We start from the raw sequence: 20,539 nt of genomic DNA, 5'->3' as shown, positions 1-20,539 counted from the left end.
TGGGCTCCAGGTGTCCCAAGTGAGACAGAGGAGCTCTCTCTGCAAGCCATGGCAACTGCAAGGGGTCCAAGAAGAAGCTGCAGAGTGGCCAGCAGGTAGTGCAGGGAGATGAGCTGCTGAAAGGGCAGAACACTACAGGGCAAGGCTTGCAGGGACTCAGTGAAGTCATCTACTCCACAGCCCCAAGGCAGGCTCAGCTCTATCCTTGTCATTCCTAGCAGGTGTTGGCCTGTGGTGCCAAAGGGTGCCAGTCAATCACTCCCCCTTTGCTTCTCAACAGCTGAATGTTTCCTTTATTGTTCTTTTAGCCCTGGAGATGTCAGGATCCCCTGCTTGCTCCTGCACTCAGGCACAGCATGACTGGACTTTGCCACCTGGAAAACAAGCTTTGTAAGATCATCTCACAGGTGCTTTCCAGATGGGAGGAAGGAAAGCACAGCATTCACACTTTTGATTGTTCAGCTCAAAACAAACCAAGCCTTCAACTCAGCCAAACTCTGGAGCTGTACCTACAGCAGCTTTAACTGATGGTTTGGGGGGGGGGGTGGGGGGCTACAAGAAAGCTGGGGAGGGACTTTTTAGGGTGTCAGGTAGTGATAGGACTGGGGGGAATGGAACACAAATAGAAGTGGGTAGATTTAGATTGGCTGTTAGGAAGAAATTCTTCCCCATGAGGGTGGAGAGACACTGGAAGAGGTTGCCCAGGGAGGTGGTGGAAGCCTCATCCCTGGAGGTTTTTGCAGCCAGGCTGGATGTGGCCCTGAGCAACCTGCTGTAGTGTGAGGTGTCCCTGCCCATGGTAAGGGGATTGGAACTGGGTGATCCTTGAGGTCCCTTCCAACCCTGACAATTCTGTCATTCTGTGATTCACAGGAAAAAAAATACACCTTGCTTTCAATTATTATTTTTTTTGTTCATAGCAGCCATACCTGCACTGTACATTAGCATGTGGCAGGCAGCCACAGCCTTTACTGAGTGTTTTTTGCAGCACAGTGAGCTCTGGTGTGTCCCTGGGGCACAGTTTGAGCTGACTGTTTAACCCATGATGTGGGGGTTTTCCCTCAGCTCTGCTGGCTGCAGCACAAAGCTGAGCAGCAGCTAACTCAGAGCACCCAGAGCACTGCTCCCACCAGCCCTGGCTCTGCTGCTGGTCTGAGCTGCTCTTGCCTTTCTGCAGAGGTTGATGGACAAGTTCTGAAGGTGGCTGTGTTAGGAATGTCCTCATAGCTGAATTTCAATATGGGTTGTTCCTTTTTGTATTATTGGTTGCTGCCTTATTGTAGTGATGTCACTTTGTTGATAAGGCCAGGCTGGATGTGGCTCTGGGTAACCTGGTTCAGTGGGAGGTGTTGGAACTGGATGATCCTTGAGGTGCCTTCCAGCCCTGACAATTCTATGATTCTGTGGTAGGGTCCTGGATGCCTTACCCTTGACTGCAGTGAGAAGGCAAATTTTAACTATTTCAGGTTTCTGCATACTTACAATTTTGATTTCAGAACTGTAGGTGGTGGTGTTAGGAAGGCTAACAGCACCTTAGGTCAGAGATATCTATGACTCAAAGGATCACCTTCCCTGTAAACCAAATGTTGTGCACCTCTGCTACAAGGACAGGCTGAGGGAGCTGGGGTTGCTCAGTCTGGAGAAGAGGAAGCTCCAGGGAGACCTAATAGCAGCCTGCCTGAAGGGGGCTACAAGAAGGATGGAAAGAGACTGTTTGCAAAGGCCTGCAGTGACAGGACAAGGAGCAATGGCTTCAAACTAGAGAGGAGCAGACTGAGATTGGATGTTAGGAACAAGTTCTGCACCAGGAGGGTGGTGGAACACTGGAACAGGTTGCCCAGGGAGGTAGCTGGGGTCCCATCCCTGGAGATACTGAGCTCAACAGGGCTCTGGGCAACCTGATCTAGTGAGGATGTCCCTGCTGACTGCAGAGGGGGTTGGACTGGATGACCTTTGGACCATTCTGTGATTCTATGAGCCTATGAAATTCTACACACCAGATAAAAAAGTCGTTATTTCATGTTAACTGTACTCCTGAGGAAAGCCACAGGACAAAACATGGTCAAAGAGAGAACTGATTGCAGCTTTAGGTTTTGAGATTTTTTTTTCAGTCCCCAGGAGTTGTTGGCAGCAGTGTTAATATTCACAGAATCACAGAATAGTCTGTGTTGGAAGCACACAACCCAAAGCTGTGCAGTGAGAGTAGTGCTAGAACCTCCAGAAGTGGTGTAGCCTGCTTTAAAAAACAAGCTAGCTGTGGGCATGCAAGTACCAGTTAGAGCCCAGATTTAGGCATTCTTGCCAAAGTTACAACTTCACACCTAGCCCTTGTCTCTCTAAAAACACACTTGGACAGAGGAGTTACTTGGAAAAATGTTTTTATTAGTACAGCTAGAAAGAAACACATCTGCTTGGCTGTGTGCCATGGCCTCCACCTGCAGCTCCAGCTGTGATGGAAGCAAACCCAACCTTGGTTACCTTACAGTGAGGCTACACTCACTAGAGTAAGAGAAACAGCCTGGTGGTGCTCTGAGCTGGTCTGCCAGCACACAGGGAGAGGCTTGCAAAGTGTGAGGAGCAGGCTGTTTGCCTCTTTTCAATGTGCACACCTTCAGGAGAAAAAGCAGTATAAAAATACATTTATAAAATTACAAAGTTCCTCTTTACATGGAATGTTGTGTCAGACAGGGCTGGGGGGGGGAGGAAAAGACCCAACTGCTCCTCCCTGAAGCTGTTTGGGATGGGGCTCAGCCTGTAGCTCCCTCAGGACTGATCCTGTAGAGGAGGAAGGACCATCTGTTTAAGCAGGGCCCTCTCCCTCATTTCCTGGGAGGCACTGCTTGCAAACTGGTGGCAGGCCAACCCCAGTTAAAGAAGATGTGTAATTACCTACTTATTGGCAGTGCTAAGATCTACAGGAAAGGATTATGTGCACTCCAGTGCTTTGGAGAACTCAAAGCTGCTAACCACTTCATCAGGTAGAGAGATGCCAGGCTGGGCTGTTTCAGCTCACCTCTGTGCTTCTGGGAAAGAGCCCTCCCTGTCACCAGGCACATCCCTCCGAAGGTGAGGCTTTATCTTTTTATCTATTTGCACTGGAAAAACCTGGTCACAGCAGCTTTCTCTCATGTACAGCTGGGGGGGGGGGGGGGGAAGTGGGGGGAGAAGAGCATTTATATGCTAGAGTAAAACCAAAATCCTCAATGTATATTAACACCCCCCCCCCCCTTCAAACCTAGCAAAGCCTAGAAGGGTTTTTCTTTCTGAGCATGAAACAGTGATACAATAATCACTGAAAGAGTTTCATAACCCAGACCATAAATTTTGGGTAGTTATTATTCATGCTGCCTAATGCTGGGCATGTTAAAGGAGAATATGTGGAACTAAGAGGTAAACCTTCACTAAAGCAAGAGTCAGGGCTGTGTAGATTTGTTGTAACACGATGAACAGCACCTGAAACCTCCCATTAGGTAGCTCTTTTAATGCCTGTGGCAGTCATGGTGTTGACCAGGCCCTGCCATGCTGTCACAGAGGCATGCCAGAGGTAGCAGAGAAGGTAGTTTCATGCGCTAGGCTGGATTCACAGGGGAGCAGGCACAGCACTGAGAGCACACAGATTAGAAGCTCACTGCTGCCCTGGGAAAGTCACCCTGTACTCCTCAGCTTCCTGATTCCTCCTCCTCTGGCTTCCAAAAGCTGTCAGCTGCCCAGTGGGTGACACACACCTCCCCTCCAGCACCTTAAAAAGGTGCCAGGCTCCAGGATAGGTTTTTTTCACCCAGGTTGCCTTGGAGTCAAGGCTCTTACCTACTGCACAGAGCACCTCCACCATCTGGCTGCCAAGCCCTTGAGCAGGACTCTTGAGCCTTTGCTGCTGAAGCTGTTGGGCTGTGCCTAACATGTTCATGGACCAGAATCTGGAGCCCAGGTCTTCTCCCATTCAGATTTCCTTTTGCCTTTTTCTTTCTCCCAGTTGTTTAATCTTGCTAAGCAAAATGAAACTTTGAATGCAGGATCCTAGAAGAGACCTATCCAAAAATGCCATTTCTGGGACACTGCTCACCTTGTGCACTTCAAATCAGCATTCCCCCTGTGTCTCCACATGTTTGAAACAGCTGACTCTAGGAGGGGAGACTGCTGCAGTGGCACTGACAACCCTGTTATGATTCTAGAGAGCTGGAGGTGGTCAAGGCATGCTGAGCACACTAGAGAAACTGGGGGAGAAGCCAGTGGGGCACAGATAAATGTGCTGCTCCATGTGGTGTTGTCAAGACATGGGTGCTTCCTGGACACTAAGACATTGGAAGCTTCAGGAAATCGAGTAGAAACTGTCCAAAGAGTCAGAACAACTAGATTTTGGTCTCAGGTGGTAGTTATGGGTCTGGTCCCTCTGTCACCCCTCAGAGATACCCAAGGTCGGCTCTGGGACAGAAGTTGTAGGGTTAGGCTGGTACAGGGTTATGCCCACGCAGGTTACAACCCACCCTGAGGGACTGCAAGCCTCAGGTACAGCAGCAGCAGCAGATGGCTACAGACCTGCACATGGTGTGCCCTGTGCCAGGTGGGTGTACAAACTCTCCCACCCCCTGCAGCAGTGCAGCCATGCCCTGGTGCTGTGAGTACAGGTCCTGTCAGTGCCATCTGAACGAGGCCATTCTTCATGCCAGCAAAGCGAGTGCCAATGGCTGTGGCTGCTAATTGAATAGTACTCAAACAGGCTACCTAAGAAAGGGTTTCCTAGTCTGTGCTACTACTTTATTTGAAGAGCTGAAAGGCAGAAAATGGCTGATTCTTTCCTTTTAAGCTTTGTTTTCTTTTTTTTTGGCTGGGTTTGGAGTAACACCTCAGCACAGTTAACAGAAAAGTCAAAAGGATTATGAGTTCTACCTCAAAGCTATATTCACCACCAGAGGGTTTACCATTAACATACAACTGCATATTCCAGAGCTCCACAACAGGAGCTTGAAATTCCCTTTTTCATAGAGTTTCTGGACTGCAAAATCTTCACTGTTGGAAGTGCTTATTCCTTTTTTGGTTGGTTGTTGGTTTGTTTTTTTTCCTGTTGCCTGTCAGCACAATTCTTACCAGCTGGAGTTAGTTGAGCAGAAAGGTGTGGATGTATATTTGTCTTTCAATCCACTCAATAAAATGTGACACATTACTGTAAACTCCAGGTCCCAAAACCTTGGAAAAGCAGACAGAGCCCCAAGATGTTAAACCAAACAAAGTCCAGCGCCCTGCAGGTTGCTCACACACAAGAGGTCCTCCACTGTCACCCTGAAACATGAAAGAGAAAAACAGGCTAGAGGGGGGCTGTACATGACCAGCAGCCAGGTGGTTAAAGCTGTCTCAGTCCCTACAGCCATTTGCCTTTAATAGCAAAACCTGGCTGCTCTGAGCTATGCAGCAGCTCGCAGTGGGACCCAGATTTATCTTTATTTGCACCAAAAATTACCTGCAAATGGCACAATCACAGAATCACAGAAAACATCTGGTTGGAAGAAACCTCAAAGCTCATCCAGTCCAAACCTTGACCCAGTTTAGGAGGAATCCTAAACCATGTCCCTAGGTGCCAGGTCCACACATTGCTTAGACACTTCCAGGGATAGTGACTCCAGCACTGCCCTGGGCAGACCATTCCAATGTTTGAGAACCCTCTCAACAGTCTAGCAGTTAACTACTACACATAAACCTGAAAGTCTTCAAGCAGCTTTGCATTATTAGAAGAAACTTCTTGACTGAAAGGGTTCTCAAACACTGGAATAGGCTCCTTAGGGAGTGGTTGAATCCTCATCCCTGGAGGTGCTTACAAGCCACAGAGATGTGGTGCTGAGGAACAAGGTGTAGCACCAGGCTTGGGAGAGTTAGAGAATGGTTGGACTCAATTGATCTTAAAGGTCTTTTCCCACCAAAACAGTTCTGTGATTATCATAAAGTGAAGCTGATTACAATAATAGGAAAAAGAAGACAAGAAGAATCACAGAATCATAGAATCAATAAGGTTGAAAAAGACCTCCAGGATCATCAAAGTCCAACCTGTCACCCAAGACCTCATGACCACTAAACCATGTCACCAAGTGCCACGTCCAATCCCCTCTTGAACACCTCCAGGGATGGTGACTCCACCACCTCCCTGGGCAGCACATTCCAACAGCTAACAACTCCCTCCGTGAAGAGGGGGGACAAAGGGGGAGAAGAAAGAAGGAAGAGGGAAGAAGGAAGAAGAAAGAAGGAAGAAGAAAGAAGGAAGAAGAAAGAAGGAAGAAGAAAGAAGGAAGAAGAAAGAAGGAAGAAGAAAGAAGAAGAAAGGAGGAAGAAGAAAGAAGGAAGAAGAAAGAAGGAAGAAGAAAGAAGAAGAAAGGAGGAAGAAGAAGAAGGAGGAAGAAGAAAGGAGGAAGAAGAAGAAGGAGGAAGAAGAAAGAAGGAAGAAGAAAGAAGGAAGAAGAAAGAAGAAGAAAGGAGGAAGAAGAAGAAGGAAGAAGAAGAAAGATGAAAAAAGAAGAAGAAAGAAGAAGGAAGAAGAAGAAGGAAGAAGAAGATGAAGAAAGATGAAAGATGAAGAAAGACAAAAAATGAAGAAAGATGAAGAAGAGGAATGAAGAAGAAGAAGAAAGAAGGAAAAAAAAGAAGAAGAAGAAGAAAAAGAAAGAAGTTGGGTAACTAACTTGTCATTCCTCTAGTAGCTGATACATGCTGTCCCTGCTGACTATCCAAGTGCTCTGAGTTCTAAAAGCAAGCCTGGCTGTGCCTTCCTCCTCAGAGAGACCTACCATGCAAGAGTCCACAGTGCCAGCCTCGTAGCCGGCACACAGCATCCTGCTGGTGATGGTTTTCATGTCAAAGTAGGACTGGCATTGCTCTAAGGAAATGATGCGAACCTCTCCCTCTTGCAGCTTGAAAGGCACTGGGAACAGACAAACCAAAACCCACCAGATGTAAGCATGTATGTGGCATATAAACACCAACACACACTTAGCTCTGATGGCTCTCCAAGGTGTGAGAAATGGTTACGTTAGGATGGATTCTAACCATTACTTCACAGGTATCTATGACATCAAAGCAGAGAACAATGCACCTTTTGCACAGCCAGACCCCTTCATGAGTAGCTATAGGCCACAGAATCAATCAACCAGATTGGAAGACACCTCCAAGCTCATCCAGTCCAACCCTGTCTAATCAACCTGACCATGGCACTAAGTGCCTCATCCAGGCTCTTCTTAAACACCTCCAGGGATGCTGACCCCACCACCTTCCTGGGCAGCACATCCCCATGGCCAATCTCTCTTTCTGGGAAGAACTTCTTTCTAAGATCAAGCCTAAACTTCCCCCTGCACAGCTTGAGACTGTGACCTCTTGTTCTGTCACTGGTTGCCTGGGAGAAGAGACCAATCCCCACCTGGCTACAACCTCCCTTCAGGTAGTTGTAGAGGGCAATGAGGTCTCCCTGAGCCTCCTCTTCTCCAGGCTAAACACCCCCAGCTCCCTCAGCCTCTCCTCACAGGGCTGTGCTCCCGACCCCTCCCCAGCCTTGGTGCCCTTCTCTGGACACATTCCAGCATCTCAACATCTTTCTTGAATTGAGGAGCCCAGAACTGGATACAGTACTCCAGGTGTGGCTTAACCAGTGCTGAGTACAGGGGCCTAGTACTTAACAAGGTCCAGTAGTAGCATGAATGGGAAAAGCTTTGCAGTGGGGTCACTTGATTGATTTACTCAGTAGAAGGTTAAAATGTATTTCCTAGAGTCCCAGAAATCTTCACAGAATCACACAGAATCATTCAGGTTGGAAAAGACCCTCAGGATCTCGAAGTCCAACCTATAACCCTGCTCTACAAAGCTCACCCCTAAACCATATCCAAACCACCTTGGAACACACCCAGGGTTGGTGACTCAACCACCTCCTTGGGCAGCACGTTGCAGTGCCAATTCCTCTTACTTTTGTTGCCCATGTGTCCCCAGCCTGTGATGTAGCAGTAGGTGTCTGGCCGAACCAGCTGGTCCTTGCTGGGCAAGCAGACAGGTCTCACGTAGCTGGTCTGGTTGATGTCCTCATCCAGCTCCACAATGCTGATGTCATAGTCTACCACTGCTCTGTTGTAGCGTGGGTGGAGGATAATGGTCTTCACCAGGCGGGTCTGCATGAAGCCTGAGGGGTGATCCAGATTGCTGATCCCAAACACCACTCTCCAAACAGCTGCGTTTTCTCGCCTTTCAAACAAAATAGAAACAAAACAAAACACCCAGACCAAAACAAATCAAACAAACAAACACACCCCCCCCCCAAACCAAGCAAAAAAAAACCAAACAAAAGCCCTCCAAACCAAACAAAAAACCCAAACCAAAACAAACCAAAACCACAAACAAACAAAAAACCCCCAAACCAAACCAAGCAAAAAACCCAAACCAAAACAAACAACCCCCCCAAAAAACAACCCCAAACCAAACAAAAAAACCCAAAACCCCCCAAAAAACAAAACCCCCAAACCAAAACAAACCAAAAAAACAAAGAAAAAACCCAACCCAACCCAAACAAAAAACCCCAAACCAAACAAAAAAACCTCAAACCAAAACAAACCAAAAGACCAACCAAGCAAAAAAGCCCAAACCAAACAAAAAACCCCAAACAAAACCAAACAAAAAAAACCCCAAACCAAACAAAAAAACCAAAACCCCCCAAAAAAACAAAACCCCCAAACCAAAACAAACCAAAAAACCAAAGAAAAAACCCAACCCAACCCAAACAAACAAAAAACCCCAAACCAAACAAAAAAAAATCAAACCAAAACAAACAAAAAAACCAACCAAGCAAAAAAGCCCAAACCAAACCAACCAAACAAAAAACTCCAAACCAAAACAAAAAACCCCAAACAAAACCAAACAAAAGCCAACCCCAAACCAAACAAAAAAACCCAAAACCCCCAAAAAAATGAAACCCCCAAACCAAAACAAACCAAAAAACCAAAGAAAAAACCCAACCCAAACCAACCAAACAAAAAACCCCAAACCAAACAAAAAAACCTCAAACCAAAACAAACCAAAAAACCAACCAAGCAAAAAAGCCCAAACCAACCAAACAAAAAACCCCAAACAAAAAATCCCCAAACCAACCAAACAAAAAACCCCACAAACCAAAACAACAACAACAAAAAACACACAAACAAAAACCCAAACAAAAAAGAAAGGAAGAAAGAGAAAGAAAAAGGACATTTCAATCATGAGCATTCTTCTAAGCTAAAACATCCCGAGAAAGGTTTTCTCCCTGACTTTTCACACCTTGCACTCTGTACAGCCTTGCACACACCAGTGCTGGAAGAACAAAACCAATACTTGGGCATCATTGGAGTCCTAGTGGACAGCAAGTTCTCCATGGGACAGCAATGTGCCCTTGAGGCCAAGAGGGCAAATGGCATCCTGGGGTTCACTAGGAAAAGTGTGGCCAGCAGGGCTAGGGAGGTTCTCCTTCCCCTCTACTCTGGTGAGACCACATCATGAATCCTGTGACTAGTGTTGGGACCCCCAGTTCAAGAGAGACAGAGAGCTGCTGGAGAGAATCCAACAGAGAGCCAGGAGGATGATGAGGGGACTTGAACATCTCCCCTGTGAAGAGAGACTGAGAGCCCTGGGGCTGTTTAGTGTGGAGAAGACTGAGAGGGGATCTGATCAATGTCTATCAATAGCTGAGGGGTGGGTGTCAGGATGAAGGTGCCAGGCTCTTTTGGGTAGTGCCCAGTGACTGGACAAGGAACAACAGGTACAAGCTGAATCACAGGAGGTTCCACCTCAACACAAGGACACACTTCTGTATGGTGAGGGTGGCAGAGCACTGGAGCAGGCTGCCTAGAGAGGTTGCAGAGTCTCCTTCTGTGGAGACTTTCCAACCCCACCTGGATGCCTTCTGGTGTGGTCTGCCCTGGGTGATCCTGCTTTGGCAGGGGGTTGAACTCAATGGTGAGACACTGGAACAGGTTGCCCAGGAAGGTGATGGAAGCCTCATCCCTGGAGGTTTTTAAGGCTAGGCTGGATGTGGCTCTGAGCTACCTGATCTCTGGAGGTCCCTTCCAACCCCCAGCACTCTATGATCCTGTGATTACTTACAGTGAAGATCTGACAATGCTTTTCATATCTCTCCTGCCTGTTACGAAAGGAGTTAGAGCTCACACTTTCAGCAGATAGCTAACCACCTGTTAGTTGCTGTATTAAATACCAAAGGCTCTCAGAAATTCCTCCTTGGTTCCTGCCATGGTCACTGGTGGGCACATACAGATTTCTCTGGGGTGACAATATTGCTTAGTAGTCTGCTGCTGACAGCAGCAAAGCCTAGCTGAAATCCCAGAGGAGCAACTCTATTGTGAAAATTAAGCCTTTTATGATAGCCGTGGGGAAAGCCTCTTATTTATTGGGCATTCAGTGTGTGTGCCAAGCACATTCCCTCTGCCCAAGATCAAAGGTGACTCTGACTCTTCCAATTGTTTAAGACTTTTTTGGTAAATATCCAAAGATTTAGAATAGGAATGGGGAAAGGACCTTTCACATGTAGGAAATCTGAGCTCACACAGATGTTATACAGCCCTGAATAAAGGGGGGACATTGCCAGCTCCAAAATGTTGTGGCAGTCTTTCTGCATTTGACAAAACATGGAGAATTTTTATTTCTTAGCTTATCTTTCACTAATGAAAAACAATTCCTCTGCACTCCAGACTGTGTGGACCACAGGGCCTCAGTAGTGGTGGTTAAGCCTGACTTGGTCGTGACTGTAGTCCTAAGAAAGGAGTGGAGTGCTTGTCATTAGAAAAAGCAGGGACTTCAGTGTGTCAGCTGCAGGGTGAGGAAATACTCAGGTTCTCTAAGTTTCCTAATGGCCACAGCAGAGAGGAGGAGGCTGAGAGGGGATCTGATCAATGTCTATCAATAGCTGAGGGGTGGGTGTCCAGTGGAGGGGGCCAGGCTCTTTTGGGTGGTTCACAGTGATAAGACAAGGAACAATGGGTTCAAACTTGAACAGAGAAGATTTCAGCTCAACATGAGGAGAAACTTCTTTCCAGTGAGGGTGACAGAGCCCTGGAACAGGCTGCCCATGGGGGTTGTAGAGTCTCCTTCTCTGGACACTTTCCAACCCCACCTGGATGCATTCCTGTGCAGACTACCCTAAGTGATGCTGCTCTGGCAGGGGGGTTGGACCTGATGATCTCTGGAGGTCCCTTCTAACTGTGAGACTCTGATTTCTATGCTGGTGCCAAAAAAAAAAGAAGTGCCTCTAATTTTTTTTTTTTTTTTTTTTTTTTGCATCTATGGCAGTTGTATGAGAGCTGTAGGATTAGCATTTTGGCCTTCTTTGCTTTGCCATGTTCTGCTGAAATTCAGAGCATCTTTGTTTAGTTTTCCTCAGCAGAGACCCCAGCAGTGAACACTGAAGCATGTAAAAACCTGAGGCTGCTTTTTACAGAATCACAGAACTCTCAGAGTTGGAAGGGAACTCGAGGATCATCCAGTTTTTTCCTTTAAGGGCAACAGAGCACTGAAACAGGCTGCCCAGAGGAGCTGTGGAGTACTTAAATGGATTTGTAATTATAATCAAATAATCATATAACTGTCAGGGCTGGAAGGGACCCTCAAGGATCATCCAGTTCCAACCCCCCCGCTGTGGGCAGGGACACCTCACACTAGATCAGGTTGCTCAGAGCCACATCCAGCCTGGCCTTAAAAACATTTGGGGACAGGGCTTCCACCACCTCCCTGGGCAACCAACCTGGGTGTCTCACCACCCTCATGGGGAGGAACTTCTTCCTAAGGTCTAATCTAAACCTCCCCTCCTCTAGCTTGGATCCATTCCCCCTAGTCCTATCCCTACCTGACACTCTAAAAAGTCCCTCCCCAGCTTTCTTGTAGCCCCCTTCAGCTACTGAAAGGCCACAAGAAGGTCTCCTGGGAGCCTTCTCTTCTCCTGAACAGCCACAATGACCTACAAAGAAACTATTTCAATTTTCATCTTACTCTTTCTTACTTCTTCTTAACATCATTACCATTTACTTCCCTTTAAAGTCTCTAAAAGCCAGGCCTCTGGGTTTTGCCATTCTGCAAAGGTCATCACCCACCCCATAACTACATGGAAGGAAGGAGGCTGCAATGCACATATGGCCAAGCTTAGAGGAGTGGTAAAACCGTAGGAGCCCTCTCACCCTTCAAAGCAGTGTGCTACTGTCAAGACCCATCTCTTGGCAATCAAAACACAGCCACAAATGTGTCCACTTGGCTCACTCTGCAGGGAGCACTGCCACGGCCACCGGCCTGGGCGACTTGTCCTGCCACCAAGGATCCTCTTGTTCATGCGAGCAGCTGGGCGCCGGCCACAGTCTAGTGAGGAACAGATGCAGAAGGGAAGTTAATTGTTGCCACAGAGGCAGCAGATGCAAGACCTTCTGCCAGCAGACTGGGCACAGAGCAATGCTAATAGAGTCATGAAATGTCACTGAGCAAGGCCGTAAATTCAGCAATCAACAGCCACACAGTAACGTTGCACAGACCAAGCCACTTTCATCCTTCCTTCCGCTTCAAACCATTTTGCTCTCCTGGGATTAATTTTGACCAGCTCAGCCTGAAATCTTAACTAAGTTTGAGATCCTAAGTTTGAGATCCTGACTTTTCCTTCCTTCCTTACAAATTCCTTCCTTCCAAATTTGTTCCTTCTGAATTCGTTCCTTCCCAATTCCTTCCTTTCCAAATTCCTTCCTTCCCTTCCTCCCTCCCTCCTTTGACTCAATTGATCTTAAAGGTCTTTCCCAAGCAAAACATTTCTGTGATTATCCTCAAGTGAAGTTGATTACAATAATAATAATAATGGAAGAAAGAGGAAGAAAGAAGGAGAAACAGGAAGAAAGAAGGAAGAGGAAGAAAGGAGGAGAAAGAGGAAGAAAGGAGAAAGAAGAAGAAATAAGGAGAAAGAGAAAAAAAAGAGGAAGAAAGAAGGAGAAAGAGGAAGAAAGAAGGAGAAAGATCTTAGAGGTCTTTTCCAACTGAAATGATTCTATGAGGTGCCCTTGGGAAGGTTTCCTGGGTTTATGTCCTTGCCATCTAGCACTAAGTTTGGGATCCTGACTTCCTTCCTTCCTTCCTCTCAATGGTTGGACTTGTTGATCTTAGAGGTTTTTTCCAACTGAAACGATTCTATGATTCTGTGAGCTGCCCTTGGGAAAGTTTCCTGGGTTTATGTCCTTGTCATCTAGCACTGTACTTGGGCTACTTTGTGTTGTCTGGAAGAACACAGAACCTGCAAGAATTTCTTCTGGAAAATCTGCTCAAGGGCAGTAAGGCTTTTCTTAAGCCAGGTGTGCCCTGAATGGCAAACTGTTTACTCAGCTACGTGGCACCATGCCTGCTTTGCCTGTGGAAATTACTAAGGGAGAATGTTTTTGAAGACATTCCCTGTCCACTCTACTTAATAAGCCACTTCCACTGGAAATTAGCCCAGATTCCCATCTGCCAGAGAGTCACTGATTCTGAACTAGTTAGCCCTTCATTTTTGTTTCACTGTGTGTTCTGGAAGATTTAATATTAATCCTCTTTATGACTTAGAGAACAAAAGAACATCACCAGTTTCTGCAGTCACCCTCCCAAGGGAAGATGTTCTGCCACTGCATACATCCATGGGAATTCAGCAGTGTAAGGCATCAGTTGGAGCAGTGATTATTTATAACTTGTAATTCTTACTGTGTTCACTTAACTTCACAGGGCAAGGAGGTTTAAGTGTACTTAAAGCAACATATGTCAGAAGCAAACAGCTTTGACAGGCTCCTCTGATTTTTGTTTTGATTAGTTTCCCAAAGTCAGGCTTGTGATGGATTTTCCCTGTGTGAAGCTAATTCATCACTGAAGTGCTCTTCAGCAAAGCTCCCCTTTAGACTTCACTGAAGATGAAGAATCTCTGCATTTTCAAAGCACTTAAACTTCTCCAGTCTGCTGTCCCTACAGACTTGGTCTGTAACTTTCTCCTTCAGGTTATTCTGTGCCCTTGAGCTTCCCACCTAAATAGCTTGCAGCTGCAACTCCCAGGCAGAGAGCCTGCTAACCACTCTGCTGGTAAAGGGTATTTCCAACTGGAAGCTTTATTGAATTAATTTTTGGAACCTGGCTGCTGATAAAATTCATGGTGTGGGAGCAGGACTAAGCTACTGCAATTACACAGCCTTGGAGTCAAAGGAAAAAAAAAAAAAACAAGAAAAGCTGGTGAAACTGAGTAGAATAGAGGTAAAAAACAAAACAAAACCCAGTGTGAGAGACTGAATGTTGGAGGAGTCTGAACAACTTTCAGAATGAATCCAAACCAAACATCTGCGTTTGTGGAAGCAATTTAACTCATCTTGAAAAACATCTTTGTTTCATATGCATTTCCCTCTTACCTTCTTTAGTGCAAAAGAGAGCCACTTTGCTTCTGCTTTGACACATCTGCCTGAACAGGGAAACAAAAACCCCAATTAATGGTTGCAGTGTCTGATAGTTTGCAGATCAGCACAGGTATTGTGCTGCTTGTTGGGAACCAGCTGCTGAAAATTGCCCCCTGACTGTAAAAGGAAACAGGAGGAGCAGCTTCTTGTGCCAGATCATCCATGGGTTCCAGCATATGCCTGGAGAGAATTCAAAATATTAGTTCAGCTTTCCAATGCATTTCAAGAGTGGGTGCTACATATTTTGCAGACTACCTCTCTGCCTGGGCACTGCTCCAGCTCTGAGGTCAGCTGAGATGTACAGGCTGTCAAGTCTTAATTTATGCCACCTGGAAGCACAGAGATTTGCCCTTCTCCTCTTTCCTTACAGCTGAAAGACAGAGTTTTCTTTGACATACCTTTGATAGCAGATGATCATTCATGCCCTAAAGGTTTGGGTGTTTTTTTTGGGGGGGAAAAAAACGACCAACCGACCAACAAACCCAATCAATCAACCAACCAACCAAAGCCCAGGAAGTTTGCAAAAAGTAAGTATTAAAAGAACACAAAAAATTATCATTTCTGTTGAAAATGTTCAGATGAGAGAGGGAAAGAAATTATTCTTTGACAAAGGTTGGGCTAGATGATCCTTGAGGTCCCTTCCAACCTGGTATTCTATGAATTCTATAGGGGAAAAAAAAAAAAAAAAAAAAGAAGTGAACTCATAGAATGGTCTGGGTTGGAAGGGACCTCTGAAGGTCATCTGGAAGGGACCTCTGAAGGTTATCTAGTCCAACCCCTTCTGGAGCAAGCAGGGACAAATCCTTATTAAAACAGTAAGCATTGCTGCTCAGCTAGCTGCCTACCTTTTCATTTGCACCACCTTTTTTTTGTTCCAACCATGTATGTACCTTTCTGAGGCAAGATGCAGAGCTAAATTAGAAAAAGAATTAAAAAAAAAAAGGCAGCAGACTGCAATGGCTCTTCTTCCAGATAAAGAAAGAAAAATGAACTGAAATGAGTGGGGGGAACTAGCACAAAAGCCACAGTAGGCATTTGCAGACAACCCTTGTAGTGTTCTGCCATTACAGGAAAAGTCTCACTGCAGGAAATGATGGAGCCAAGCACAAGAGCAGCAGGTCTGTTCCTTAGATCTGTGGCATCACACGTGTTGTACCTCTGCATTTAGCCAAGACAATCTTTCCTGGTGAAACAGGAGGACTTTCTAGGGAAGAGGATGTTCTCAAGTCTCCCAGGCATTAGGAACAGACCAGGGAAGCAATGAATCTGCTTCTTGCAGAATGCAGTTGCAGATGGGGACCAGGTAGCTCTCCAAGTTTTGCCCTGAATGCTTAAGCTGATTGGCTTTGCAGCCTCAGCCATGAATGTCTCAACCATGAGAACCTGGCTTCTCATTACCAACTACCTGTCTAGTCAAGGAAATTAAAAATCTATCACCAGATTAAAAATCTGTCACCACATGAAGGCAGAGGAGCTGCTAAGGAAACCTACTGGAAGTGGATGTAGCCTCTGCTGAAGAAGCTGTGGTCACTCCACATGTAGGAATCCAACTACCTGGCCTGCAGAGGCTGCTGCAGGTTCTGCCCTGTGGTACTTACTGGACTTATCTTGGTCAGCAGGGATTTAATGAAGCTGTCTGGTCCAAGTGCTTCAAGGGCATCACCTCTGTGTCACTCAGATGCTGTTAGTGTAGCAGGATGGGCCCCTGAATATTCACAAGGTGGGCTCAAAAGAGACTACAGTTGGGTGAGACACTGAAATTGTTATAGACTCCCATGGGGATGTGCTGAGATCTACACATAGATACCTTGGGTTAAAAAAAGAGCTTGCCAAAAGGAGTTTGTCACCTCCATTGGTAAGTGACTACCCACAGCAGTGAGGCAAATGCCATTTACCTGGCACTTACCCATTCACCAGCAGTGCATGCAAAGTGGAGGCATTTTTGTTCTTCCAGTCCGAGTGCAGGCTCAGCCAATTCTGATGCTGCATTTCCTCATTCTCTATGACAATTTCTGTCCTGGATGGTCCTCTGAAACAAATGAAAAGGCATCCATAGACCTTCCAGTAGGTTTCAGTGTCACAGCTGTGAAGGTGAAGAGGCCCTAATGCCTCCTGTTTATTCCAAAGATCACAGTATTACAGTATATGAGAGGTTGGAAGGGACCTCAAGAGATCATCAGGGACAGGCTCTGCTCACTTGCACCCTGGGATAGGACAAGGGGCAATGGATAGAAACTCCAGCACAGGAGGTTCCACCTCAACATGAGGAGGAACTTCTTCACTGGGAGGGTCCCAAAGCACTGGAACAGGCTGCCCAGAGAGGTTGTGGAGTCTCCTTCTCTGGAGCCTTCCCAGCCCCATCTGGATGTGTTCCTGTGTGACCTGTGCTGGATTCCATGGTCCTGCTCTGGCAGGGGGGTTGGACTGGATGATATTCAGAGGTCCCTTCCAACCCCTAACATCCTTTGAGCCTCTGATCCTATAGGAAAGGGAAGAAATCTTTCAATGCACAGAGCTGTGTAATTTCTTCAGGAGAATATTTAGCTTTCCTGAATTTATAGACCCCAACAGTGAGGCTGTAGCTGCTACAGTCTACATCTCAGAGTTCAGCATGAGCTCTCATGCCAATTATTTATTTTACTGGCTTGCCAAAGTTGATCTACATTATGTAAATATGCAGAGAAGTCCTGTGTGTGGCCATAGGTAGAGGTCTTGCAAGATTTCAGGCAAACCAAATAAAGAAGCTTCCAGGAGGGTCTTTCACTTCCTTGCAGTTTTCTTTTCCCCTTTGGTTTGCACAGAACAGAACAGCTTGGCTCAGAGACTTGTGTTGATTTTAGACTAACTCATTGAAATGTTACAAGAACCAAAATTGAAGCCCTACTTGTTGCCTGAACCCATGGTGTTGAATGAAACCAGGTGCCTCACTTTAGGAGGATATTCAGAAACTGGAGAGGGTCTTGGAGACAGCTTTCAAATTTTCTAGGGACCTGTGGCACTGATTCCCAAGGAGAGGGTTGAGGGAACCAGATGGTTGGACGAGTTGACCTTTGGAGGTCACTTCCAACCCAAAACCATTCTATGATTCTATGAGGATAGGCTGAGGGAGCTGGGGGTGTTCAGCCTGGAGAAGACTCCAGGGGTCCCTTAGAGCTGCCTTGCAATACCTGAAGGGATCCTACAGGAAGGCTGCAGAGGGACTCTTCATGAGGGTGACTAGCAATAGGACAAGGGGGGATGGTTTGAAGCTGAGGGAGAGCAGGTTCAGACTGGATCTTAGGAAGAAGTTCTTGAGTTTGAGGGTGGTGAGACTCTGGAATAGATTGCCCAGGGAGGTTGTGGCTGCTTCCTCCCTGGGGGTTTCAAGGCCAGGTTGGATGAGACCTTGAGCAGCTGAGTTGAGTTGAGAGGGGAGGTTGGAGTAGATGATCTCTGAGGTCCCTTCCAACCTGAGCCATTCTAGGATTCTCTGACTCTATGAACTGGACTGGTTTACTCTTGTGAGGAAGCAGCTAAGGCATAATTCAGTAGCAACCTGCAACTACTTGAAGAGGACTTAAAAGGTGATGGAATCAAACTTTTCTGACTTAGCCCTGCACAGTAAAACAAGGGGAAATGGCCTTGGGCTGCAGCACTGGAGATTCCTTGTGGAAGAAAAGGAAATACTTTCTCACTAGGAAGGTGGAGCTGCCCCAGAGCACTGAGCCTATGGAATGTCAATCCACCAAGCTTTTCAAGACTTGGCTAAACAGAGCAGTGGCTGAACTGATCTTCTGCTGGTGATACTCCTGCTGTAAGTGGGAGGTGGACTAAGATGTTCTCCAGATGTCTGTTACAATGGGGATTTCAGGAGTCTGAAATCAGGACAGGATTTGTCCTATTCCATAGGACAAAAATCCCTGCAGTGACCAGTACACCTGTGCTGAAGAGCTTAATCTTAGGAAAGGCCAGCAGTTACTAGAACAGATTTTTCTCCACATAGAAGTTTCAGTACAGTCACTGAAATCTCTACATCACCTAAGTCAGTTTGTTAGAGAGAACTGCAAATTGACAGGGTTGGAAGAGACCTCCAGAATTATCCAGTTCCAAGCCCCTGCCATGGGCAGGGACACCTCACACCACAGCAGGTTGCTCACAGCCACATCCAGCCTGGCTGCAAAAACCTCCAGGGATGAGGCTTCCACCACCTCCCTGGGCAACCTGTGCCAGTGTCTCACCACCCTCATGGGGAAGAATTTCTTCCTAACATCCAATCTGAATCTACCCATTTCTAGTTTTGCTCCATCCCCCCCAGTCCTATCACTCCCTGACACCCTCAGAAGTCCCTCCCCAGCTTTCTTGTAGCCCCCTTCAGATACTGGAAGGCCACAAGAAGGTCTGCATTGAACAGCACATCAGCTATGACTCCAGGCAAAAGCAGTTGCTGAAGTAATTCCTAACATAATAAAAGATTCTTCTACTGTCACAATAATGCTCACCTCCTGAGTGCTGATCTTTGAACCAGGTCCTCCCCCAGGCTTCCCAGAAAACTTACAAATCCTACCTGAACCCACATCACTTTAAAACATCTGATGGAGCTAACTGGAATGGAACTTTTGAGCACTGAAATATTATTTTAAAACTGGTGGGGTTCTAAGAATCTATCACTGAACAGACCAGCAAAAAGTTTGACTGTCTCATGTCTCATCAGTAAATCTTTATATCCAAAAGAGCCATGCTTGAGCTTCTGAGCTCAAACCTGACACTCAATGGATGCAACTTCAGGATGCCTTTAGATTCAGGCAGTCTGTAGACCTCTCCAAGCTTTCAAAGCATTCCAGCCTGCTACCTGCTGATCACTGCACACCACAGTCCAAAGTTTAGAGCAGAGTTTACAGTGAAACTTCAAATAAAATTCAGCCTTCCCCTTAGCTGCAAGACTTACTTTAACTTCAAATTAAATGAAAAGTCTTTAAATTTCAGCTTAAAGAGCTCTAATTTTTGAAACTATGGAGGGCACATTTCAGAGAGAAGTATTGTTTGGAAATCAAATGTGAAGTGTTTCATTTTAAAGCAGTTGAAACAAAATAATTGTTCAGCTTGGGTTTTCTGGGTTTTTGAGGGTTTTTTTTCCCCTCTGTTGAAACAATTCACTGGATTGGGGGAAAAAAAGGAAATAATTCAATGTTACTTTTGTTCAACATTGTCCTTTATTAATTGTTATTCCCTCCAGAAATGTTCTCACAGTTCTGCTGGTAATAACAACATCCTCCAGAAGAAGCTTTTCTGATTCTAGAGTGAATTTTTAGGACTGAGATTTAATATCTGTTTAGTGTTAGACTTACCAAATGTGATTTGGAAGCCTTTAGAGTAAAAAAAAAAAAAAAAAAAGGGAAGGGAAAGGTTAGAATGTTTGCTTGATGTCCAAGTGGAGATTAGAGACAAGTGGTGATGGTGTTGGGCCAGTGTTGTTTGATGTCTTTGTTGGCAACATAGACAGTGGGACTGAGTGGATCCTCAGTGGGTTTGTAGACAGCATCAAGCTATGTGGTGCTGTCAGAATACTGGAGGGAATGATGCCATCCAGAGGGATCTTGACAGGCTTGAGAGGGAGCCTCCTGCTCATGCAAGCCTCCTGAAGTTCAATGAGACCAGTTACCAGTTCCTGCACCTCTGCTGGGGCAATCTCATGCACAAATGAGGCTGGGCACTGAGTGGTCTGAGAGCAGCCCTGCCACGAAGGATTCAGAGGTGTGGCTGGAAGGAAAACTGAATATCATCCAGCAGTGTGTGGACTCACAGCCTGGAAAGCCAACTGCATCCTGGTCTCTGTCAACAGAAGTGTGATCAGCAGGTTGAGGGGAGGTGATTCTGACCTTCTGCTCTGCAAAGACCCCCCACCTGGAGCACTGCATCCAGTCCTCAGCACAGGAAAGTCATGGACCTGCTCAGGTGGGTCCAGAGGAGGACCAGGAAGATGATCAAGGCACTGCAGCACCTTCCCTGGGGGCAGGATGAGAGAGTTGGGATTGTTCAACCTGGAGAAGAGAAGGCTTCAGGGAGACCTTATAGCAGCTTTCCAGTACTTAAAGGGAGCTACCAGAAAAGATGGGAAGGGACTC

General features: G+C 46.2%; 1 protein-coding gene across 1 annotated transcript in view; it reads right to left on the bottom strand.

The window, feature by feature from the left end:
* Positions 1-5,094: 5,094 nt before the first annotated feature.
* CORIN (corin, serine peptidase) overlaps positions 5,095-20,539 on the bottom strand; it is a 132,661-nt gene continuing 117,216 nt past the window's right edge. Inside the window, exons 17-22 of the mRNA XM_054383028.1 lie at positions 16,345-16,467; positions 14,394-14,443; positions 12,177-12,351; positions 7,937-8,208; positions 6,771-6,904; positions 5,095-5,277 (exon numbers count right to left, since the gene is read on the bottom strand). Coding sequence (XP_054239003.1) covers positions 5,095-5,277; positions 6,771-6,904; positions 7,937-8,208; positions 12,177-12,351; positions 14,394-14,443; positions 16,345-16,467 — 937 coding nt within the window. The remainder of the gene's footprint in view (positions 5,278-6,770; positions 6,905-7,936; positions 8,209-12,176; positions 12,352-14,393; positions 14,444-16,344; positions 16,468-20,539) is intronic.

This window comes from Indicator indicator, chromosome 8 (assembly GCF_027791375.1).
Source record: "Indicator indicator isolate 239-I01 chromosome 8, UM_Iind_1.1, whole genome shotgun sequence".
NCBI classification, from domain to species: Eukaryota; Metazoa; Chordata; class Aves; order Piciformes; family Indicatoridae; genus Indicator; species Indicator indicator.
Note: the sequence above shows the minus strand (reverse complement) of the source record. Positions and strands in the feature narration are given on the sequence as shown.